Below are 20,370 nucleotides of genomic sequence, written 5' to 3'. Positions count from 1 at the left end.
AGAAGTTCAACAGAAAGTTAGAGGATTCCCCCCACAATCATACAACCAGAAATGCTGAGAACAAGCTGCCCAATAATGCAGAAATTAACTGTTCGCTTTCTCTTACTCATCTGTTCTGAGAAGCATCCCTCCCACTGTCTTCCACAGAGACAAATGGAAAAGGACAGAATGGAGTTTGCTGGTGGAGAGTTATCCCTTTTACACAGGGATCGAAAGATCAGACACAAATGAGCAGAGAAAAAGTAGCTTTAATTTTACTATGAAAAACAGTAAGAAAATTCCCATAAGTCTAGGTATGTGATTTCAGAATCTAAAGGTTTTGGGAAACAATCTCCATTAGTCTTCTGGTAAAATTAGCCTCCAAAATTCAGAGCCATAACAAGTCATTGGCTAAGTTAGGAGCCACCGGTCTGCACCGCCAGATTAGCAAGACCGAGTCATTTTCACAAATCAGACCACCCAAGAAATAGTCTGAACTAACTCATCTTCAGCAGCAGACAGACCACATTGCAAAAGTGTCAAAGGGAAACATTTCAGGTAATAAAAACCTCTACAGAAGCTTACAGAATAGGAATTAAAGTTTTAGAAGGCTGACATCAAGTGAATGTATCAATGTTTATCCATAAACAAAATTAGAAAGATGTTGAAGAGCTAACACTGGGCAGGCTGATGGAAGTACAAAAGCACCCAGTACCATACAAAAATTTATCCATCATGATTAGTTAAGACAGTGTTTAATTGAAGTGCATAAAATGCTAGAATGGACCAGAAAATGTCAAGACAAGGTATTATTTTCTCTCAGTATGTGAAAAGAGTAGGAAGAATCCAAAGGAAGTTAAGACAAATAGAAGACAAAACACACAAAGATGACCTTCAAAAGCTGACAAAAAAATAGGAATCTATGGAAGAACCAGATCAAATGTCAAAGACAGAAGAGTGTAATAGAAGTTATTTAATAGATATATCTGCTCTGAAAATTATGTATGATTTAAAAGTCTGAAAGTCTGTTCATGTTTTCCCAAAACAGTTTATTTAAAAATTGCCTTTTAAGTTAAAACTAATGTTTGTGATGTAATGTGTGTCTCTCTGACTCCTGATGCCCTAAAAAACAATGGTCATTCATAACAGAAAAAAAACCTTTCTTTTAAAAAAGGTAAGTCTACACACTGCTAATAAGCTCTGATACACTGAAAGCTCTCAGTATTTAGTATCCTGGTGTCTGTCCTGATGACAGAGATACAGCTGTCTTGTTCACCTTGTGGACAATCTTTAGACATGGTAAGAAGTTCTGGTAAGTTTCAGAATTTCCATGTAACAACAAAATAACCTTTCATTAACATCATTACTCTAATGGTGGTTTAAAAATTAAACAAATGGGAGAGAGTTGTATCAGAAAGTCCAGCTGCACAGTAAAAGAGAATCACATTATATAGAAACTACAATAAAATCCTATTGAGACCCCAATTTCACTATCAACATGCTTCAGTTTCGTTACAATACTATGCTTGGGATGCTTTGCTTTAACTTTGCACCTTAAAATTTACATTAATAGAAATATATTATCATATCCTGCTGTAAGTTCAGATTCATGACCTAGCAGTATATGGAGAACACCATAAGCCTTTCTGTACCAGCAGCTAATACCTGCTCTGCTTATATACTTATATACTAAGCATGACCTTCTATGGTATGGAATATCCCTTTGGCTAGTTGGGGTCAGCTGTCCTGGCCATGCTTCCTCCCAGCTTCTCACACACCTGCTTGCTGGCAGAGCATGGGGAACTGAAAAATCCTTAACTTAGGACAAGCGCTACTTAGCAACAACTAAAACATCAGTGTGTTATCAAGATTATTCTCACACTAAATCCAAAAGACACTGTACCAGCTACTAGGAAGAAAATTAACTCTATTCCAGCCAAAACCAGGACACTAAGTTAGGTAGAAACTAGGACAGAAGGTGACAAGCTGTTTCATAGCTCTTACAAACAAATGTATTCAAACAATCCTTTGTTTCAGCAAAGCACTCAAACAAGCGCTTAGGTTCCACTGACTCCACTTGAAGTGAAGCTCATATTTACATGATTTATTCCATCAAGGCCAGCATGAATACTAAAGAATCATACTCACTCATGTCTCTCATAACCAAGCGTTTCTCGGATAGACCACGCAACCTGGTAAGGGGAGGTTTGCTCTGAATCCTCCAACTCTTCTCCACTGTCTTCAGACCAATCCAGCCCTATGGGAATTGAAAACATGAAAGCTAGATGAAAAGTGTATACACCTCATGTCAGTCTCTGAGCAACCTATGGCACAAAAGATGAATGCGTAGTATAGTCGCAAGCATAATTATGTTCGATTAAATCATATAATATTCTCAATTACACAGGAAAAGTTACAGTAACAGCTCTATTACAGTGTGCAAATAGCATGCACTGATTTTTGTCAAATTTTAGTTTTCCTTTTAAAATCCTTATTGGCTTCTTTATCCATAAGCAGTGGGAGAAAAATCACCAGCTTTCTTACTCACAGAAAAACATTACAGCTTTCATACCAAGCACATGGAATCCTCAGAAATGAGGTGAGAGAAGTCCCTGCTACGAAGAACTGACTGCCTGATAATTTTTAAGACTATATGATCTAAATAGGCCACTTTAATTTCTGTTTATATTCCGATCCCTGCTCTGTGCCAAAACACAGGGAGAATAGGAAAACCATAAGACAGATCAGCACGGACAGAGAGATGCACAGCTACACAGGATGTTCTTCTGCTCAGTCTATAATTGCCTGCCAAATGTCTACATTAGTGTGAAAAGAGAGCTAAAGGGAGAGATGCAAATACTCCTGCACTTTTACTAAGCAGCATGCTTTTGCTTAATGATGATACAGTAGGATCAACTTATTGTATGCACCAGCAGCCTCAGCTGGTCAAGCTAAACACAATCATTGAACAGGACAGCCAGAAACAGCGTCCAGTAAGTTCTCAGGTGGAACATTTTAGCTGGAGCTTCATCTTTTGCAGTTTTTCCTATTCTCTCTCCCACATCCAGTGGAATTCTTGCCAATTCCTTGCAGCAGGTGGGATAAAATCCCATAGCTGCATTTACAAGCCAGCATTGTTTTTTCACTTTCTTGTGTGCTCCTTGAACATGGAGCAGCAGTTGGGATAGAGTTAAAGAGCACTTTATTTTTGCCAAAAATCAACTAAACAACTATATCTGAGATGATTCTGAAGAAGTCAGATGCTTTGAATTTGGGAAATGCATCAGTACTTGGTCACCTCCTTTCAGAGTTAGACACACACACACTTGGAATACAATCATCAGGAGTGCCTTCATAATTTAGAAGCAACACTTTAACATAAACCAGAAATATCAGAAATCCTATTTTTCAGGAACTTCAGGATCCTGAAAATTCTATTCTTTGTTCCTATTTTTAAGATACACATTTGAACTAAATTAAGGTATCTTAAGACACTTGATGAAATGCCAGAATTATACTTTCAACTTAAATGTTTTTTACTCTTGCCCCTTCCATAAAGGAATGAAAAAACAACTTAATCGTTGGATAAAGATGTCCACAGTTGATACCATGTAACAAATTATTTACCCAAAGTTTAAAAATAAAATCAGAGGTTGCGTTGTTTTGCTTCTAAGGGGCACTGCAGAAATGAAGGAATAAAATCTAATCCAGACTCCGCTATACTCACATTGAAGACTGCAGTTACATTAATATCCAATTATATGGCTCTGATGTGGTTACACATAAAACTGGCTAAAACTTTTTAAAGATTCTGCGCAGTCATCTCTAGTGCTACTCTATCATAAAAAAGAAATCCTGAAATTCTCTGAACCAGCATAACTGGTTTTTAATATTAAGGCATATTAGGAAAAAATAACAAATATATTTTCCACTCTCACATAATTAGTATGTGAATTCCATTACTTTGCCAAATGCAAAATGTTCTAATTGCACACGCATAGTTATGCAATCTGCATTACTCTACATTTATGGGTCTAATCAGGTTTTTTACTATGCCTCTTTTTTTAGGAAAATGTATTCTCTTCACCACTTGAGAATGTAAAACATTAAACACAGAAAGTGATCTTTCTACAGTCTTTCAAAATGCAGGTCACTTTCTAAGCTATTGGGGTCTGTGACACTCAGAAGTGCCTCTGGATCTGCCGTTCCTCAAAAGACCTGCATTATATATAGGACCATCAAGGCAATTTTCTGATGAATAATGTCCTTTGGAGACATACTATGGGATGCTAATTATCTTCTGAACAAATAGTCAAGCTATCCCATGAGTGCCAAAGGGCAGATCTTAACAGCAAATTAAAAAAAGGTTAATTGAAATAGCAAAAATTACAGATGTTTGCAATTAAATAAGATGTTATATGAGGAACGTCCAGATTTATTTGAAATCTTTTTTTTTAAACATCATAAAAGGCATTCCTGCTCTAATATCACACACTGACTCCCTTTTCCCTGTCAGTATTTTATTTCTTAGGAAAGTACAATCTAAAACTAAGCAGAAAGTAAGGTAACTTTGGAGGGTGAGGGAGATAACAAGGACAGCTAGGTGTACCTAGGTCCGTATTCACAATCAGACAAATAAGCCACAAGGTCACCTGCCTTTTTAAAGCTTTATAGAGCACTACTACCATACCAGCAAGTTGGTTATATTTACTTACATTTTCACAAGCAGCAATTGATTATTACGGTTTCTAGATAATAAGTAAGGAGGAGACTATTCTTGCGCTGTTATGTGGACAAGACTCCACTTCCAATTACCTTCTGTAATAGTGCTGCCCTCCTGCAGCAGTCTTTTGGTTTTGTTCATCCACATTCTGTACACAAATAGGCCCAGTCAAGAAAAAATTCTCTTATGCTCCAATTTTCCCAGTCAACTGGAAATTTGGATCTGCAGAGAACGATGAGCCAAATCTCCAAACATTTACTTGCACTCATTTTGTAATGTGCACTTGTCACATATCTAACATTCAATCTAACCTTGTCCACTCATGTAGGTACAGCTGGCGCCACCTTTACTACTCGAGTTGCAAATCTTCTATACAACATCTGTATCGTCCAAGCAATGTTTTCTACACTTCAGTTTGATTTCTCAAATGGTTAACAGAACATTCAAGAAGAATAAACAACTAAATGCCATATACCATATGTGACGAGTCCAGGCATTCCCTTCATAGAGAACAGGGCTAAAGAAAACACCAAGAGATTACCTAGTTCAGGGTTATTTTCTAAGGACCACACATGAATGCAGGACAGGACTAGGAAGACATTCCCCTTTTGTCTTTTGGTTTCAGGTTAAAAAATAAGGCAGCAGTGCATCTATTATCTACCCACCTAAATGTGGAAACAGATCAGTGTCCAGCTGCTGTTTTCGAGTGCACAGTTTCACCAGTCTCTGTAGCCGGCTCATGCAGGATGAGTGCGGAGAGAAGGCTGCGGCTTTCATGAGGACCCGATCAGTCCTTGGAGGGTCCGTGACAGGAGCCCTAGCGGGTGGCAGGAGAGGCAGAGGTCTCTTGTTAGACAACTGCCGGGCTTGTGCTATAGTGTGTGTGGTGGGTGCCACTCCCTGCATTGGTAGGCTGGTGTTCGGAGGTTGAGGTGACTTGCAGACTATGCCCTGCGGTAGCCCTGTCGGCTTTAACGAAGCTGATGAAGGTGGCAGATGGGAGTGCTGCTGCTGCAGAGGCTGCTGCTGCAAAGGTGCAGGAAGGGGGCTAAAGTGCTCTTGGCGAACTTTTAAAATCTCTGTCTCTCTCTGGCGCTGCCGGTTTTGAGCCAACTTGCTCTGCAACTTTTTCCTCACTGTTGCCCCTTTCCTTAGGTCATCATCCTCCTCGTTGAAAGCAAAGGGGTCTTCTAATTCTGCCTCCAGGTAGTGGAGAGGAAGCCTAGCCCCTGGAGGGGAGAGGGACATCCCATCCAGCCCATTGGGCATCTTCAAGGCCAGGCTGGGCACTGTCAGACTGAAGGCCATAGCATCCATCTGATGCCTGACCTTTACCTCCTCTATGGGATCATTCTTTTTCTTCCTCTCCTTTTTCGGTATAAAGCCAAGTACCTGCAGGTGGCTGTTGCAGTACCTTTGAAAAGTAAAAGCAGTCAGTTATTAACTCAACTGCTCTAAGTAAAATCTGAGGAAAACAGACATCACTAAAGGGAACCCCCCACACACCAATCTCATGCAAATATAAATCGAAACAGAAGACATTTTATAAGTGTACACAACTGCTTCTAATACAACAGATAACTATGGTGTTCCCAACCTGTAACAGAAAACAAAAACTTATACAAGTGACAATTTGCAATCTTAAGATATTAAAGTCTTAATTCATTATTCATAGGAGATTAACACACAACCATTCAAAATATTTACTCTCTAATATGGTACATATTCACAAAACAAAGCTAACAAAACAAATGGACTGTCTGATACATAGAACAGTAAGAACTCAAGCCATTAACTCTGATCATTTCAAAAGCTCCCAAGAAAAAGTACATTGAAAACTACTTCCTTTCATTTGGCTGTTCTTTCACTGGAAGTAGTTAACTTTTTCATCAACACACACATTTATTATTATGAATTCCACTGGAGTAGGCAGCAGTTTCTTGTATGGACAATCTCACTACAGATACCTGGTGAGAAGGGTCGCTATTTGCACTTAATGAACAAGTAGCATAAATATTTAAATTCTGTTTTAGTAGTTTAACATGATCAATTTTGCAGCCAGAGGATTAGCTGAATGTTCTTCAAACAAAAATCTAGTTTAAAAGAAATTCTCTGCTGCTACAAAATGTTTACACAATGCCAGGAATATGTAAACATACAATCCACAAACATGGATTTTAAGCTCTTCTAATATAAAAAAAGGCTTTTAAAGTCATGTTATTAAAAGAAAAAAAAAGGAAAAAAGTCTTTGAAAGTTTGTCATGAAAAGTAAAAGGAGAAGAATTACAATTTATGGCCACAGATAACATACTAAGAAGTAAACAATTTTTGTCTGATTAAAATAAGCAGGTGATAGGAATGTAGGAACCATGATCTGATCCTTTTCCTGTTTTACACAGGCAGGCCCTTCTGCAATCAGACTTTTGCCCTTGCAGGATCCCATCTATAACCTGCAGCTTATAGATGAAAACAAAGATATGAGGCAAGAGTGATGTCTACATCAAGGTATTTATGGACAAGATAAGGAAATACCAATGAAGGTATTCCTTAAAATCTGATCAGTATGAATCTGAGAAAAGTAAGTTTTATTGAACAAATAGATTAAAATTAAATTATTCCTGGTCTTCACAGAGAAAAAATAGCAGAAAAGCCCAAACCAAACCCCCCAAAAGATTTAACACTTCAGTTTAGTGACTTTCAACTTGTTGACCCGCCCCTAAAAAAGCAATGTGTGAACTGCTTCTAAAGGGTCCATAAAAGGTAAAAAAGAAAAAGCAAATTCATATATGCTCCTTAATGATCTCCATATGTGTAGTTTCCCAAGGCATCCACACCCATAAGGATTCACAAATCAGAAAAGGCTGAAAAAGTACTGCTACTTATTATTGTCTAAATAATTTCATTATTACATTAAGTTGTAAGTAATAAATCTAGATGAGGCAAGCTGAAAACCAGCAACGTGTGGAGTCCTTGTTAGAACACACTGGAATACTGTAAATTCATACTGAGAAATGTACTTCTAAAAATAAAATTATATAATTAGGGCTCAGTAAAGCTTCCCTTAAAGTCAAGAGCACTATTCCCATAATTAAAACTAAGCACTTTTTAAATATTTTGTTTATAACAAGACTGAGATCAGTTACAACAGCACTTTTAGTATGACAGAAGAAAAAACAATAAACAGACAAAACAAACACAAGGGAATTTTTGTCCCCCTTATTTGAATAAAATGACAGTTTTACTCAATGTGAATGCTTTCCTTATATTGTTCAGAACTTAAATATTGCCACCTTGTGCTTGTGCTGATGTGAGGAGGTAAAACTGGCTAGTCTGTTTTCATCGTGAAAAACAAAGAGAAAGCAAAAAAAAATAGAAAAAGTGAATAAACCTATGAAAAGGTAATAACCTTGCTAACATTCTCTGAGTTTTAGGCTATTAAGGGGTTTGCTTGTTCATTTAACTCTAACAGAATCATTGTTATATGGCAGAGTATAAAGCTTTGGCTCTTTGGCTCTGACCATACAGTATCACTGAAAGCCAACTGTATCTTATGCAGGCATCACCTCTGGACACAAACCCATAGGTGCCAGGCTACAACATAATGAAAATACTGATCACATGCACTTGCAGACTCCAGTACACATTGACTTGGCTCTATCAACTCAGTCTTCCAGCAGAACCGAGGCGGATACACTTTGGACTAAAAGGAACAAGAAGAAACTGGGAAGAGCACTTAAGTCTTCTCTGGGTAGAGAGGACTAAAGGCAGGCAGTTTTGGCTAGGCATAATTTATCAGCACCAACTCAATCTTGGCCTTGTCAGGCTCTAGTTAGTCCCACGCGGAGCCAGGCAGGCACACACACCACATCCGCTTCCCCATCCTTCAGGTTCCAGGATGGCTTTTTAGTTGGCCCTGGCCCAAACTGGCTCTGACTTTATGCAGTGCTGCAGAGCCTGGTGCAGATGTTAACCAACTCTGCTGGAACAAGCCTATAACCAGCTGAGTTAAGGCAATAAACTCTTTGAATCAGATGTAATGCCAGGGAAGGCGTTCGCAGTTCATGCTCCGTGGAAGACACATCACTGGGAAGACTGGAATAGCACCTGCAAGTAGCACAGTTCTTTTCACATGGCTCTGAGCATGCAACCCTTTAGGATCAACCTGGCCCTACAAGAGCCAAATCTATGTGCCTGTCTTAGTGGCTCAGTTTGTCACTTCTATAACCTGCCTGTGAGTTCTGCTCAGCAGACAGTATCACATTGAGTATCTAATATAGTTTTTCCCCCCTTCCTTTCTCAGTGCCAAAGGCACTTATTCTGTGCAGGTAAGGTCGAGCGCAGTCAGCACATATGGCAAGAGTGGTGGTCGATATCCATTAAACCTATGGTAACATGAAGCACACATAAGGTGACGGGCTCTAAAGGCTTCAGCTGGACAGTTTCCCACATCACTGAGAGGGCAAGAATCCAGACAGCGAGGTTTTCCACCTATAACTGCATTCTGCTTCCCAGTACATCCCAGATTGGCATCGAGTTCTGTCACTTAAAGGAAGATCCAAGTAACCTAGAGAGCATCTTGCATATTAACAAAATATTTAAAGATTCTTTTGAAAGAGGAGAATTAGAGATAAAATGGTGTTTAACCCTGCTAAATTGTAATAACCCTATACTTAAAAATTAAGTTGAACTTCATTATCTCTGTGTGCATTTGGATAAGAAAGGATTAGGAGACATTTATTCAGAGGAAATACAGATCCAGAACCCATGTCTGTATCATCCCGTATATATTCTTTAAAAAAACAAGATAGTGAATAGAGAAACTAGACTTCAAATAAGGCAATGAAGTCATGCACTATTAATAGATTTAATTTGTAGAATGTTAATGGTTAATAAGAAATCTAATAATATGGCAGCATATTAAACATCTTTGTGGCTGGTAGCATTTCATTTGTCTGGGGTCAAGTAATCATTTTTTTTAATTATCTGTGGACAGACTATGAAGCTTTTGGCATACTATGCATGCATCCTGTTAAGACATTTTATTTTTATAATCTTTAAAAGTATATAAAAAGATAGCTGTCAGAGCATCATAAAGCCTGCTTCTGATCTTGTACAGTTACATGTCTAAAACTGTGACAAAATGACCATCTGACAGTAATTTTGTACACAGAAAATTAAAAGCTACAAGTGAAGAACTCAAACGTAGCAAACATCTTTATTTCAAACGGAGTGTGAAAAAAGTCTCCTAAGAAACAGATACAGGTTTGCCTGCCAAAAAAAAAAAGTTTAGAGCAGGCACAGTCTTATCACTAGCATTCATTAAATTTTATTGTTAAAATTAAACTCTGCCCTGAGAAGCAGTCTTTTAAAATATTCTTTCAAACTATCACATCCTCTCATTTGAAATTAAAAGTTTATCTTCTCCTTCAGACACCTGCTGTCCTCTTCAAGTACTGTAATGTGACACTCGACATGCAACTGAATTATTCTAATATAACATACACCAGATGTCATGACCACACTTCACTTTAACTTGAGAAAAATAAAAAAGAACAAAGTGTGAACTCAATTCAAGGTGTAAAGAAAAATCTCAAATTCCATGGAAACATATGAGACCTAAAAAAGTGTCATTAAGTACCATTATTTCTATTGTTTTTAAGTATGACCCTGGCAAACAGCAACTCTGGCTCAGTCAGCACTTGCATCTGAAATTACAGCATACCATTTGCGCTAACAATTTCCATGATCATTTCTGCGAGCTTACTTCCAAAGAGCCTCAACTGTACAGTAGCAAAGAAACAGCCACCGACTGTCAAATTACAGCTTAAAGTTATTCATCTTGTGCCATTTGAGCATTTGCCCTACAGCTTTTGACAAACATTCATGTTTTTTTCTCACTTCATCAGTCTCCTCAACTGAAATGGCAGGTGAAGTGCAAGTTAATTTAGAGCACAGTCCAACTGTTGTTTCAGACAAGAGAGGGAGCTGTGAGCTGAGAAGGAAGTTATACGCAGGGCACAGTGGGAACACTGCTAATAATGCAAAAGGTTAGTGAATGGCAGCTAATAATGTGAAAGGTCAGTGAATAGTGGTTTCATTCTTTTTTTGGCACATTTTGTTTATATTCTAGGTTAAAAAAATAGTTTCTAACAGAACAAGCCTCAGATAGTTAACACACACACATTAATTAAATACTATGTTACTGGCAAAACCTGCAACGACTCTGAAAAATTGAAGTCATATATACCTGGCAGCCAAGATTAGACAAATTCTGCTATCTCAGCCCAAGCAACACCAATGAGACTGGTGTTCAGGCAGTCTTAAAGAGCAAGGAAGAATGTCCTTGTGGTTACAGTATGGGCTGTGATTCAGGAAATCTGGTTTGAATTCCCAGCTCTCCAGCAACCTCAAGTACTATCTCTTGCAAATCATTGAATACCTGGGCACCTTGGGCATCTTCATTTGGGCAGGGAGGGGGAGAGGAAGGGGGGGAGCAAAAAGAAAGGGAGTGGACAGCACTTTCTCAGCTGGCTCATCTGTTATCAAGTAATATATATTTTATTCCAGTAATACACTACAGATCAGTACCAAATCACAAACATCGAATTGTAATTCTGGATTCGTCCCTATGTGTCACTGCTCCCTACGGCCAGAAGGTATGCATTTTCAACCATTTGTCCTGAAAAAGCAGATGGAAGCGTGCTTTTGGCACAGCTGGCCAAACAAGCAGGCCTTTTTGAGAGCACATATTGTGACTGACAAAGCAAATTAATTGGAACAGCAGGTATTGTATAGCAGGTTTGATCCACAGTTTATAGTGAATTTGAGAAAAGCAATGGACTCTCCCAAAAACTTCCTTGGGAGTAGTTACTGCCCCCTTTCTAAGTACTTGACTCCCACAGAAAATAAAATAAAAGTTTACTGGTCTTAAAACAAAACCCTCAAAGGAACATCCTGGAATCCAATCCACTCAGGCCAGTTCATCCCTCATCCTGAAACCAAGCAGCACCTTAAAAGAAAACTCATGCCTATGTCCCAGCCGCTTCCCTCTTTGCAGATGGGTAACCACAACTCACCTACGGTCCTCAGATTTGGGGATGGGGTTGGTGCAGCGTTGGCTGTTATACTTGGCCACATATTCACATTGCTTGAAGGGGGCAGTCTTGTCCTCCAGAACGTGTCTGATACAGAAGGCGTAGCCGTTAAGTCGCCTCTGCTTGCACAGTTTGGGGCTATACGAGCACAAGGGCTTATTGTCAACCTCAGAGAAGTGTATGTGTTTGCCTTCATACATCACGTGACTCTATTCCTTGTGAACATCAGCTGAAAGAACCAAAATATTAAGACAAATCACATAAGGAAAAAAAATGCATTCAGTTCTAGACTGTGTGTTTCATTTCAGCAGGAAAGAGGGACCCAAAACAATACCTGATTTTAAATCTTCTGTACCATATCAATCTTAAGAGAGAGCCCCAAGGACACCACTATCCTGGAATGATGATGAATCAAGATGAAGCAGATTGTCTAAGGAAAATATCAAAAAGGTCAAAGTCAGTCAGAATAAAATAGGTATTATTACTGCTTAATAAGTAAAGTGGCCAGATGTAGCCACTAAACCTGTGGTTCAGCTAGCATCCAATAAGCCAAATCCACTAGCACAATAGTTTTCAATCAGTAGTCACAGATCTTTGGAAACTGTGAAAGGAAATTATTGGGGGAAAAAAAAATTCTACTGCCACTGCACTTAAACCTGTTAAACAAAACTCCACTCATCTACCAGGAAGTCATCAGGAGCTACAAGTTGAAAAAGGTTAAGCATCAGATTACATCACCTGCTTTCAGGAATCAAGTTGAATGATGATTAATCTATTTGATTGCAGAGGTTTTACTTCAAGTATCTTTGCTTACAAAAACGCTGGTGACTATCCTTGCTCTGCAAAATTTTAATTTCATCAGGCAGTGCAAGAAAGTGGTTATTTTTTAGAAAAAGCTTTCTTTACCACACCTGACAAACAGTCTTCAGATCTTGTAATTGCTCACAGCTTCTGCAAGCCATCAATATGCAGTCCCTCCTGAGGTCATCATGGTTCTTCAGAGCTTCTTCTACCTTACTGTACTTATTTTAGGTAAATGTGGGCATTAATAATATCAGAGGCAGCACTCTCATCGATGCTGGGAGGCTGGGGTTTTTTCCCCCCTAAAATAGACTCCTACAGTGCAAATCCATGCAATCATAAGGTACTTCTTCATTTCCCAACACTAGGGATTCTTTGGCAATCACCTTAAAAAAAAGCCCAAACAACAAAAATGCCCCAACCAAACAAAAAACAAACAAACAAACCCCACCCCAAGTAGCTTCAAATAAAATTAACAGTACACATATTCTGCAGCTACTCTGCTACACTCAGCTTAGCCTGCAAAAGGCAGCTTTTCTTCAGAAAGGCTATCCTGAAGCACTGGAATAAACTCTTTTGAACATGGTATATTCAGTACTCAGTTCAGTTTCATATGTGTTATATACCAAGCAAAGGAATGTACACAGAGGTGATATTCAGGAAATATGTAATAAATTAGAGGCATGTGACAAATGTACAGATTACCACCTCAATCAACTTGTTCCCAAGGCCCGAAATGGCAAGAACACGATTGCAAGGAGGGAGCCTACACAGACTTTGCAGGAAAGATGCATTTTCCTCTTGTGAAGGTACAAGCCTTCACCTCCTGCTGTGTAAAAGCACCTTGAGAAAAATGACAAGCACTCTGGCACTGGGGGATTTAGAAAAGCAACTTTAAGTCACTAGGGCAAAACAAAACACCCTATCACACCTCTAACAGTAAACTGCATAAACCAGGCCTTTCTTTAGCATATATCTAGCTGTAGAAGCAGAAGTACAGAAGACTACTAAAAATTTAAACACTTAAAATTCATGAAACAGTTGTATATGCACATGTGCAGCATACACAGCATACAGAATGGAGACACATGCTACAAAACATAACTAGCACAAATGACCTCATTAATCATTTGACAATATTAAGGATAATTTTGTATTTCCTCTTTATACACATAGTTCCCCTTCAAGCACACACCCCCAGGGGCAGGGGCCTCGTGCTTTGTTTACACCTGACAGCCACAACACAAGCACGGACATCTAATCCAGTTCCAATCACCTTTCCCAACTTCTCTCAATGCACAGAAACACATGAAAGTACAGAGCACATACTACATACATATATATTTGAAACTAATCATTGGAGTATGAACCTTCACAATGTATCAGTCTTAAGAACAAACAAGTTCATTGTTGGCTGTGCGCTTCAAAAACACAGAATGGGAAGAGAGAACTATCTCTTCTTTAGCATACCGAGAACCAAATACACCTTTCAGACACCTCTACTAAGGCAGATACTGACATACACTTCAGTATTATCCAGCAACAGCATGAAAGAAAAACATAAATCCCATGGTGACATGCCCAATATGGGAGTTGTGATCTGAGTTTGGGTCCCATATGTTTGAGAGACAGCCTCCTCCATTACTATGGCAGCAAAGACTCAAATGAGTCTTAACTAATTGCATCTCATACACACAAAGAAGCTGACAGAAAGCCTTTTCCTCTGGAGATTGCTTCTCTCAACAGTTAACCACAGTTTGTATTTGGTGGCATACTGGACAGGATGAAAAACTTGAAAGAACAAGTGCATCTTGCAGTTGGGGTGACTCACATGCTGCTCTCTGTTTCTTTCTGGTTTACTTACCACCTTCTTCTAAGCTACTACTATCATGCTTTGCAGAGTTTTTGATGGATCAATGACCTTCTCCTCATTTGCACAACCCAGCAACATTTCTTTTCTGAAGGTTATCAAGCAACACACCAAAGAAAAAGAGTTCCTCAGAATGGTTCCAAAGTAAACAGCAAGAAATGCCTATCTGGTGTGCCTCTGTTAAGCTTCTGTAAAGAAACTGTTCCACAGTTCCCAGCCACTATAATCCTGGATTTATTCTTGTGCCCCCAGTCTTATTTTTGGATTTAACTCATAATTAAGTCTTATTTTTGCATTTAACTTGACCGTGTCAAGGCAGGCATAGTACTTTACTTCTCACTTGTCTGAAAGATACAGGACGCAAGTACAATGCCATATGAAACATTTAAGCAAAAATACTGACAATAACTCTCAGGGAAACCAATGAGCTTGAACATGAATTTTTGGATATATATATACACTAAGAGAAGCTCGTGCAAATATAACCACGTTAAAAATCCTGATAGGAATCAATTAGGGCAACTACAGTGCAACGAACAAAAAGAAAGCTAATATATCTAGCAGCCAATGTTATTAAAAAAAACCCAACACCTACAGCAACTCTCTCAAAATTGCAATTATATCTTTATTGGTAGATTCCTACACAGACTCCCCAAAAGACAGTGGCACTATGTGGATATACTGCCAGGATCAGAGACTGAAGTTGTACTTAATCTAAAAAGAGGGCCATTTTTTGGTTTTTTTGTTTTTAACTTCCATAGCATACTAGATATATATATATAGAGAGAGAAATGAAAATAATGAAGACTTTTAAATCTATTGATTTTGATTTAATCTGATGCAGTATTTTATTTTGAATAAAATATACAGGAGTTCTTACCAGAGCTTTTTGCTGCTACATAAAAAGTAGCACAAGCATGGAATATGCACATATAGCTTAACTGAAGAGAACTGAAACTACAGTTAGCTAAATAGTGGGTGGGGGAGAAATTATTTTTGTCCCACAGGATTCAGTAAGAGATGACGGAAACATGGACTTCCCCTGGAAAAATCAAATGCTTAAGCAGCTGTACTTCACTGCAAAAATATCAGGGTACAAAACTTTCTGGAAGCTGTTTTGGGTTTTGCATTTATACTCTACAATGAAGCTGCAGAAAGGTTCAACAGAAACATAATTTATGCTTGCATATGCTCAGACTAGCTTTAGCCACTACCCATGAACCAAAGACTGCTTCTTGAGGAACCTAGATTTTCCTTAAACAATTGCTTCTAAATAAAAGATTCTAAGCTAGTCAGAAGCAAGGGGGCAAAGAACAGAAGAGAATCCAAAAATGTGTGCCATTGCCAAATGATGTAAGATATTACTGAAGTTTAAAAAAATCATACTAGAGGATAAGGTGAATATAGAACAGTCATATACCATATCACACAATATTAAAGCTAGGGGTACTTGATGAAGCTAATATGTTTTGAGGCAAACTCTTACTAAAGTAGTACTTCTTCATTTTTATTATTCACAGGTAGTGAACTGCTGGAACTTGCTGTCAAAGAGGCTGTGGAAGCAGACAGTATCATCAGCTTCAAAAAGACAATAGAAAAGTTCATAGACAGTGGGGACATAAATGACGTACCTGCTAGCATGCCTAATATAACAAATACGGATAGTGAAAGAGTAAGAGAAGAAAACACAAAAAGTGGCTGGGCTTTCAGGCTTTTCCTAAATAGCATCACTTACTCCTACTGCCCAAGACAGAACACTAGGTTGGATCGACCCCTGATCTGACCCAGGAGGGTACTTCTTGTATTCTTATGAGGTTATCACTAACATATATAATTTGGTAACGCATTCATTTCTTCCCTTCTCCAATTTTTTATTCCTGAGCAGTTGACTGGACGAAAATCTCCTCCCTCTGGCGAAAGCCCTATCTGGACATGTGACGAGCAACAAACTTAGCTTCCCAGCAAGGTTTTATAGCGAGGACAGGCAGGACACAGAGCAAAGCCACACTCTGGGACATCACCACTTAAAGCAGAGCTACTTGGCCTGCTGAGTGCAGCCACTGGTGGTCAATAAGACAACAGAAGGTCGTTTGCAAAGTGACTGTAAAAAGAGAAATGAAAGACTTAAATACACACAGGCACACACCTGCGCAACTGCCAGTACCTGCTGTCAGGCATAGGAAGAAGCCAGCTCCCAACTGCTTTTAGTACTGGCAAGCAGGCATAATCAGTTCCCTTGCAGCGCACATCAGCTCCAAGACAACAAAGCCGTAGCCCTGCACTCCACGTACCCGCTCCCAAAACAGTTAAAGAGTCCTTCAGAGAGGCTGGGAAACAGTGCAGCAGCAAACTTGGGGAGGCAATCTTTGCTAGACCATACTGAGTATCAGCATTATGTCATACAGAAATTTGGTACCTGACATCATCTGTAGTCTACAGAGAAGTTAACGGCCTACTCACTATTAGAAAGCCCAAAGCATTATAGCCTCAAAACTCAATTGGTAATTTTGAGAAAACACCATGCTGAAAATATTAGAATATTTTAAATCATGTGGGTAGGATACATTCTTAAACATACGCTCAGAACTTGACATTCAACGTACATAAGACCCTTTTAGGCAATGGAATCCCCAAATGCGTTGTAAATTGCAAGGCAATTATATATCAGTGGTTAAAAGATGTAAAATTAAGAGGACTGAGCTCAGAGCTTCACATGTTGCATCCAAACAAAAGCCACGATTAAAGAGGTCTTAACTGTGTTGTTTTGCACTTGCTAATACCAGCGCAGACTTTATGTTAAATTGCTCGGTGTGTTCATGATATCTCACAGACAAGGTACAATCATCTACATACGCTTCCAAAACCATCAGCTTGGGGCCAGAAATGGAACATGGAGCTCCAAGAACCTCAGCTTTTCCACAAACACACATAGCATAACTAGTAGTTTTGTTTATTCCTCGACCAAGAAAGAACAATTCCCTCCTTTGCCACTGTCTGACCCTTTTGCTGAGACTAACAGTAAATACATAGATTTTAAGATGTTTGGGCAACGTGGAATTTCATCCACTCAGAGATGAACAGAGACCATAAAAATCATTGCAAAAAGACACACATTTAAAGCCACCTTACAGTAAAACCTTTCAGTCAGTATTAGTAAAAACTATACTATCAGAGAGAAAGCAAAAACATTCCTTTTTTCTATTTCATATTAAGACTTCAGGCAACTATTACCTCTTCTGTGAAGTGCTCTGTTCTAGCAAGAGAAGCTGCACCACATCAACACCATAAAGTTGTAACTTCTGTCCCCGTTCTGTGATCTAACCATAACTTTGGCTTAGTTCTGGTCATTTAACAGCTCAATTCTCTACTACACTCAGCTACCAAACCAAACCTGCTATAATTCTGGGAACAAGAGTCTTTTTGTTAGTAAAAGCATCCAAATTGAAACGGAAAACACTGGGAAGCAACCAAAGTCAACTACAAGAGTTCCTGTAGGGAACACTTTTATTAACTAGAGTACAATCCTTACTCAAGACCACCTCCGAAGAGCCCCATACAAGTCAAGGTACCGCACACACATGCAAGTACCCTGACAGATCAAGGCACTTAACATGTTAAGATCTTACTAGACATTTTGAGTTACCACCTGGAATCATATTTTGGACTACTTTTTTTCATATGTTAAAATCTACCTAGGAAGACAGAAGCAGCAACGTTGTCCTCATTCTGCCTTTTTAGAAAGCTTATTACTTCAACTCTGCAAAAAGGCAGTTTATATTGCATAAGGATGTCCGATATATTAACAGAAAAGCAGCAGTATATTTTAGGCAATACTGGTAATATAGATTATGCTTCAGAATAGAATGCAATAAATATAGAATTAAATTTATGTATTATTCCTAATAATAATAATGGCTAGAGAACTTACAAGACTTGTAAAAAGTTTCAATCAACAGCAGAAAACATAACTAAGAGGAGGGAAAATAACTCTTTTTGTTCCAAAACTGAACAGGTTCTACTTTTTGTTTTCCCACACAAAATGAACTTAAGCAGGAATTTTAATTTCAGCTGATTCACTCATCTGATAAATAGTGCCTTAAAGAAAACATGACAAAGACAGCCCAAAGCCTAAAAAAACCCAAACATTTAAGACTCTTGGAATTTCAGAAACTTCAAAGGACTTCTAGAGAGAAAAGATGTTAAGTAGGAAGATTCGTAACTGTCGCTAAGTGCACACTCCTGAAGATTTCAATAAAATAATTTCCTAAATATGGCTATTCCTGACCTAAGGTTCAAGATAGGCTCCATATCTTTGGAATTCTTTTGAACAAGGATTTCTCTATTTGAGCAGAAGGTCTCAGGCCCCAGTCCTGCAATCACATCCTCACAGGCATATTCTCATGCTTGCACAGAAGCCCACTTATTTCAATGTGGCTATAAACAGGCCTAGGTTTTGCCAGGGCAAGCGGGGCTGCAGAAAGGCGGCCTTCAGATGCAACAATAAATGGAACATTTAGGCCATCGCAACATCGCAGAAATGCACTTTAAAACGTTATCTCAAAATATCAAAACCATGATCCTGAGAGAAAGCAGATATTAAACATACCACAGCATATCTTGCATCTGTACTTTAAGCAAAAAAAAAAAAAAAAAAAGGCTGTAAGTCCAACTCTTTTATTTATTGGAATAACAGATAACCTGCACTTGCATATGTGGTTAAACAAAATGCCTTAGTCTTATTTTTAGTCCCAATACTGCAAAGACAAACAAGCTTATTTTCACACAACATAGGAATATCATTCTTGCTTCAGTAGGAATACTCAATAAAATAAAACAGCAGAGCTCCTCACAGAGCAGCCTTTTAGCAGGTATAAGCTATCAAAGTTCAATATGGTATTACAATAAATTCGTACCTGAGGATTTACCATACTGTGAGAACACTGTACATGCAACTCTGTAGGACCAGGCCCCACATACAAATTCATTCACTCACCATAATAATATTGAAACATCAAAATAACTCCCACTAAGTAAATTTCAGGTTGCTTTCTGTAAATAATTTAGCTTTACAATTAATAAAACTTGTCTGATGTACATATATATTACAAACAAATCACATAAGAGGCTGAAGATGGCTGCAAAAATGTTACCAGGTTATAAGTGACAGCTTCATAAAAAACCACGAGCGCTCCAGTGCAGCAGTCAGCAGCGGTACCTGGTGGGTACAGCCTTAGCGTGCAACACTGCCAGTACAGGGGTGCCCATAGGAGAGGGCACTCAACTACAGGGGAATGATGTGTTGCCCTGAATTTGCCAGTTTTCTTTTTGAGTCTACCAATTCTCAAAAATTGAGAACAGCCTTAAAATAAACCTTCATCGTATGCTGTTAAGTAACAAAGTTAGAACTAACTATAGATCTACATATTTTAATCAGATAGTATAATATAAGGCTTTAAGGTAAGCGCTACTGTCGTTTCCAAAATTCATTTGAGGTTACCTGTACAAAGCCATTAGCATTTTGAGCTAAAAGACATACTAAGGAACGTTTGATCAAAACTAGACGCCTCCCACATTAGACAGAAACCAGAGAGCTATTTCACCTGTGCGGGGTGAAGCGCGTTGGTGGGTTTTCCAGTGGGCTCACTTCACAACTACCAGACGTTCTTTTCCCTGAAAAAAAGGATCCTTTCATTTTCAGGCCTGGGGTGCAGCGGCACCTCACGGGGACCCCCCACCCCAGCCGGACCCCGACCCGTGGGCACAGCTAGGCTCCCCCAGCGGGGGACACGAGAGGGACCAGGGCCCAAGTCCAGGCACGGCCCTTGCTGCGTAGGGGCCGCTCAGGCGATCCCTTCCCCCGGCCGCGGGGCCAGCGGGCTGTAGCCCCCGTCCCGCCGACGCCA

The 20,370-nt window shown here is 39.0% G+C and overlaps 1 protein-coding gene across 4 annotated transcripts in view; it reads right to left on the bottom strand.

Annotated features, from left to right (window-relative positions):
- INO80D (INO80 complex subunit D) overlaps window positions 1-20,370 on the bottom strand; it is a 44,021-nt gene that overhangs the window by 22,691 nt on the left and 960 nt on the right. For 2 of the 4 annotated variants that reach the window (XM_010565268.1, XM_010565295.1), the window contains exons 1-5: window positions 20,068-20,307; window positions 12,131-12,226; window positions 11,779-12,025; window positions 5,368-6,116; window positions 2,128-2,236 (exon numbers count right to left, since the gene is read on the bottom strand). In XM_010565268.1, coding sequence (XP_010563570.1) covers window positions 2,128-2,236; window positions 5,368-6,116; window positions 11,779-11,996 — 1,076 coding nt within the window. In that variant the 5' untranslated portion in view covers window positions 11,997-12,025; window positions 12,131-12,226; window positions 20,068-20,307. Of the gene's footprint in view, window positions 1-2,127; window positions 2,237-5,367; window positions 6,117-11,778; window positions 12,026-12,130; window positions 12,227-12,707; window positions 12,775-20,067; window positions 20,308-20,370 lie in introns of those variants that run through there. The other 2 variants (XM_010565277.1, XM_010565286.1) reach the window with 2 other exon arrangements.

Source organism: Haliaeetus leucocephalus, unplaced genomic scaffold (assembly GCF_000737465.1).
Source record: "Haliaeetus leucocephalus isolate CR32 unplaced genomic scaffold, Haliaeetus_leucocephalus-4.0 Scaffold1, whole genome shotgun sequence".
NCBI classification, from domain to species: Eukaryota; Metazoa; Chordata; class Aves; order Accipitriformes; family Accipitridae; genus Haliaeetus; species Haliaeetus leucocephalus.
Note: the sequence above shows the minus strand (reverse complement) of the source record. Positions and strands in the feature narration are given on the sequence as shown.